This window comes from Salvelinus namaycush, chromosome 29 (genome assembly GCF_016432855.1).
Source record: "Salvelinus namaycush isolate Seneca chromosome 29, SaNama_1.0, whole genome shotgun sequence".
Lineage (NCBI taxonomy): Eukaryota > Metazoa > Chordata > Actinopteri > Salmoniformes > Salmonidae > Salvelinus > Salvelinus namaycush.
The window spans coordinates 25,447,327-25,452,606 of NC_052335.1; the positions used below are offsets into that span (position 1 = coordinate 25,447,327).

General features: G+C 38.7%; 1 protein-coding gene across 1 annotated transcript; it reads right to left on the reverse strand.

Moving 5' to 3' along the window:
- Positions 1 to 2,080: 2,080 nt before the first annotated feature.
- LOC120024441 (gap junction Cx32.7 protein-like) lies at positions 2,081 to 3,858 on the reverse strand. Its single transcript, XM_038968679.1, has 2 exons — positions 2,494 to 3,858; positions 2,081 to 2,380 (listed from the first exon to the last, which is right to left on the reverse strand). Exons 1-2 carry the CDS (start codon positions 3,856 to 3,858, stop codon positions 2,342 to 2,344), a joined length of 1,404 nt encoding a protein of 467 aa, XP_038824607.1. The 3' UTR covers positions 2,081 to 2,341.
- Positions 3,859 to 5,280: the final 1,422 nt, after the last annotated feature.

Sequence of the window (5,280 nt, forward strand, 5' to 3'; positions counted from 1 at the left end):
ACAAGCCAAAACTCAAAAAACAGTAATGTTATTTGATTTGTTAACTGGCTATGGTAATTAGTTGGTGGATATTTGTTGTAAAGCTAGGTGCATTGAATGCATTATCTTTTTGAGAGGCTTTTGTGCTGTATTCATTTCTCGTTTTGTTTCACTGTTTTGTTTGTTTTAGTTGTTTTTGTGTGCTGCTTTGAAAGAAAAAACACTGTCTCTCCAACTCCAAAGGTTGTTCTTTTGAAAAGATGAACAAAACTTGCCTTTTTCACAAATTGCTCAACTTTATAATACAATATACTGGTATCCTGATTGAATGCACAGGCTGAGATCATTTTAGGAGTAAAAGAAAAGTTTGATATGTTTACAAAACGGTATTACATGTCATGATGTGTTTATTACATTTGCCATGTAAATAGAAATTGCTAGGTTAAAATTGGACTGAAGGTTAGTTTTCTGTTAACAAAAAACAATGTGTTTTCTCAACTTGTCTTTTCATTCAACTGGGGATGTTTCAGAGTTACATGGATACAAGTGCACCTCCAATTTTTGCCTTAGAACTTGCAGAGGCCATAGTTCACATTCAAGTGAAGTGAGTGTATGCAGGGGCCTACGCCCCCCCATCCCTGAGTCACACCCAGTGCAGACCTTCTCACACTTATCTACCTGTGAAATCCTTCATACCTCTCATTACTGGTCAATGACTGTATCAGCAAACTTCATCAGGTGTTTTTTCTACATGCTTTTTACACAGATTATATGGATTATTGTATTAGTAGATTTTGGTTCATTATTTTTAATGTAAAAGCTCTTAAGCTTGTAGTCACAAAGTCATTTTTCTCTCGTTTTTCTAGAACAGTTTTTTGTTAATATTGTCAATTTGAAATAGCTGTTATTTGTTTATTCTCTATTAAGAGTTCTTACTTTTTTAATTTTGAAATGCTACACAACCCTAATGAATTAAAATGACTTATTAACCATTTTAAACACGGTATTGTGCAAACCCCATTTTCATTCATTTCAAATGCTAGTGTTATATAAATGACATTTTTGTCTAGACACCATTTCTGTTTATGAAATAAAGAAACATATCATGTACATTATTTGGTCATTTTTTATATCTGCAAATGCAAAGACATTTTGTTTCCTTCATCATGTATATAAAACTGTAAAACAGTATGTCATTCAATTTTATACAATCATACTCTTACTGTACACTGAGTGCACAAAACATTAAGAAAACCTTCCTAATATTGAGTTGGCTGGATGTCCTTGGGGTGGTGGACCATTCTTGATACACACGGGAAACTGTTGAGCTTGAAAAACCCAGCAACAATATCAAGAAAGATGACAAGTGTTGAAGATAATGTATTTTTGAGAAAAAACATCCATATAATGGTTCATTAATAAATTCACATTTTGTTGATTTTGAAGAGCCCTTCTATCTCCAACTTTATCATCATTCTGTACAGTAAACAATAACAAAGTGCTTTCAAAAATGTTGTATAGTGGAGGTTATCATATCCCACAGTGTTTTAAGTGTATTAGCGATCACAAGCCATGAGTCTTTTAAAAAATGTAAGAATTTCCTTAGAAGGCCAATGTCTCATCATATGAACATGCTCACTTTAAGCCAAATGTCATTTTAATGTGCAAAATGTCATTAAAAGTAGCTTTCACTCATAAATTCCACAAAAATTATATTAAATATGATACCGCAAAGATAGCATGTGACAAATATATTTTTTTTAAATTAGAACTACCCATGCCAACATAATTGTACTAAAGCATTCACTTCTCGTCCACAATAAAGAGAAATAGTAATGGCGTCTTTTTGTAGGAACTAACTCCGACATGGCTCGTTGGCTAAAGCCTTTTGGAAAATGTATGTGTTTTTTTTGTTGAGGCATTTTGGATAAATGCCCGAAAATAAGGTCTGTATTAAACACAAGCTTAGTAGGTCTAAAACGTTTTGTTCTATGAGATCATCTTCAACAGCTGTCACTTTTTGTGAATTTCAAAGCATTTATGTAATCAAAACAAGCACATAAAGGGTTCATAATTCAAAAAGGTCATGTTAACTGACTGATATTATCTCATAGAACAAAAACGTAGAAGAGCTACGAAGACCTTATTTTCGGTGTTCATCCTAAAGCCCCATTCTTTCCCTATTCATTTCCCCCATAGGAATGGCTGAACGAAACAGTGGTAACTAATTTTCCAGTTTTTAGGATTACAAACTTGCGAGCTCTATACATATGTTATTATGAATACAATTAGGCAATTAGAAGGAAGTGTCGCTTTGCGATCAGGGTCCCCACCCAGATCCTTCTGGTCCCTCAGCCAGTTCTCACTTTTTCATGATTGAAGACAGTTCCAGAATCATGCTCTGAAAGAGTGAAAACATGCAGTTATTTCATCTGAATCTTTAGAAATACATGATGAGAATCATACAATACATCCTCAATTTTGAAAAGCATGTTGCGTAATGGCTGTAGTTACCATTGACATTCTTCGTCCACTGGCTGGAGGCGGGGTCATAGGTGGGCTCTCTCCTTGGGCGATACGCTTGGCCTCTGTGTCCGCCCCACTCCCGGAGTTAGGGCTATCAGGAGGACTGGCCAGGTTGGTCTGAGAGAGTCCCCGGGACATGAAACTAGCCTTCCTCGCCGTGGGATAGTGGTCACTGTCAGGTGAATCACTCATGTCACTGTAGTCCTGCAGAGCGCTGACCCGGCTCTGTTTGCGCAGCTGGTTCTGCAGGGCTGCTGGTATCTCCATATGGCTGGCCATGAGTGAAGGCGGTGGCTGTGCTCCGTCGTGCCTAGTTTGGCCTGAGCCTTTAGGCCCGTTGGAGTCATCACTGCTGCATGAGTGGTCCCTCTGGTCCAGGGTGTAGCAGCGCTCCACGGCCCCCAGCTGTCTAGGGTACTGCTCTGAACCGTTGGTGCCACCACCATCGTTGTGAGGAGCTACTGAAGGCATGTACAAAGGGACAGCATCCATTGTGCAAGCTGTCTGAGTGAACTGCATCATCTTTTGGGGAGATGAGTTTGTAAGGACACACACCTGCTGGACCATGGAGTTTTTCTTGGACCTGTATACTATGCTGTCATCATCTGCACCTTTATTTCCATACAGACTTTGTTTGACTTTCTTCACTCCCAGGTGGAATATCTCGAGGAGATTTAAGAACAAAGAAACCCCAGCGATGACGAGCATGAAGATCATGAAAATGTTCTTCTCAGTTGGTCTGGACACAAAGCAATCCACACTGTTCGGGCAAGGCAATCTCTCACATTTGTACAAAGGATCCAGCCCAATGCCATAGAGTACATATTGTCCGACTATGAAGCCAACCTCCACCACCGACCTCGTCAAGATATGGAAAACATATGTGCGAAGCAAGGAGCCCCTGAGTGGAGCTTTCCTTACTCTCTTCTGTTCCTCCAGCTTCCTCAGCTCCCTCTCTATCATCCTCTGTCTGTCTTCATGAATGGGCTCAGCGCCCTCTAGCTCTGCTTTCAGGAAAGCTTTTTTTTTGTGTCTCTCTTTTTCAAGGGCTCTTAAACGGTACAGTGCATGTCCCATGTACACCAGAGAGGGAGAGGACACGAAAATGATTTGTAACACCCAGTATCGGATAAGAGAAATGGGGAATGCATCGTCGTAGCACACATTCTTACACCCAGGCTGGTCCGTGTTGCACACAAACTCACTCTGCTCATCGTCCCAAACATCCTCTGCTGCCACGCCAAGTACGAGCATCCGGAATATGAAAAGGATGGTTAGCCAGATTTTTCCCACAATGGTTGAATGAATATGTACCTCTTCTAAGATACTCCCCAACAAGTTCCAATCCCCCATCTTCTGTTTCACATATCCTTATGCTGTAAAAAAAAAATACTAAATAACGATTTAACTTCCACTGGGCCATAGTATAACATAAATATCTTACAGTATAAGCAATTATTTCATAAAGGTTTACTGTGTATATTTTTCATGATTGCAAAACAATTGCTTTTTACTAAATTGATTGATCCAATAAGGCAAAATAAAATAAAACATCTCAAAGGATTTAAGAGTTAGAATTAACTTACATTTCAACTAGGTTGTGTGTTCCACTTGCTTCAGAAAGAACGGATTATTTGGTAGAATTAAACGTTTGTTTCCACCGATTGAAGAGATAGGCAACCCATCTCTGAGCATAGCTACAGTGAGTGTCTCTCCAATCTGTTGCAAGCAGGACTCATAAAATGCGAGGATCGATCCACCAAGCGACTGGACAATGGCCTGGGGCTAGTTTTACCACACAATTGTTGACAGCAGGACACCACACAGACACAGTAGGACATGTTACCAATACTGCCAACCATCTCATGGCCAAGCTCTGGACATCAATACATGTCAAATGCATGCTATTTAAACTTTTCAAATATTTGTACTATAGGTTGTGATTATGTTTGGATATGATATAAATCTGCATGTGTAGTACAACTAATTGTATTCAACTGACCAAGTCAAAGGGACCAATCAATTGGGCCAGACAGAATGATCAATGAGTCATGTCCCAAGTTAACTATTTCAGGTATTGGACTAGTCTCGCCAAGCCTGCTGACCAAGTTCTGTTAATGTAATGAATTCCATCCTTAACAGATGACACAATTTGAACAAATTCACATTGTTGCCATTGATATTTAGGAGGCCATTTAGATTCCTGAAAATTAGTTAACCATTTAATAATTTTCAGTTATTAGAAACAGGAAAATAAATCCTTAGGGAATGTATGAAACACTTTGCATGGTACTGTGTGGTTGCAATAGCCACCATTAATAATACACCCAAATGGGATTCTAACCTCATGATCCCATTCCATTACCCTGATTTATCATGAAATAGAATGTGTCCTTACAATCACTCTGAAATAAAGTTGAATGAAGTTCGAGGTTATAGCAGTGGTGAGCTAAGGCAAGTAAACCCTTAGGCAGTGACTTCAATTCCCATAATAGTTTCTGGATATGTATATTAGAGCATGTACTACTTTGAAACATTGCCCTCCAGAAGGATTCATTATTAATGACCTCTCCCATGACAGCTAGAACTGTGAGAATAGGTGTGTTGAACTATGACCATTAAGCGTTTCGTTTTAGCCGGAAGATATGCTGCTCTTTTCTATAAAACCTCAGCAGCAGTTGAGAATGTACCTAAAATATGCTGTATTCATTTGGGTGGTAAGTTAAAGTGAAGTTATTGAATTTATGTGAAATTGAACATTTTCATTAATCAAAA

Bases quoted from the DNA above. Each gene is read 5' to 3' on its own strand.
- LOC120024441 (XM_038968679.1), bottom strand. From the start codon at position 3,858: ATGGGGGATTGGAACTTGTTGGGGAGTATCTTAGAAGAGGTACATATT. The intron at 2,381-2,493 runs GTAACTACAGCC...TCACTCTTTCAG, and splicing joins GTGGACGAAGAATGTCAATG to AGCATGATTCTGGAACTGTC.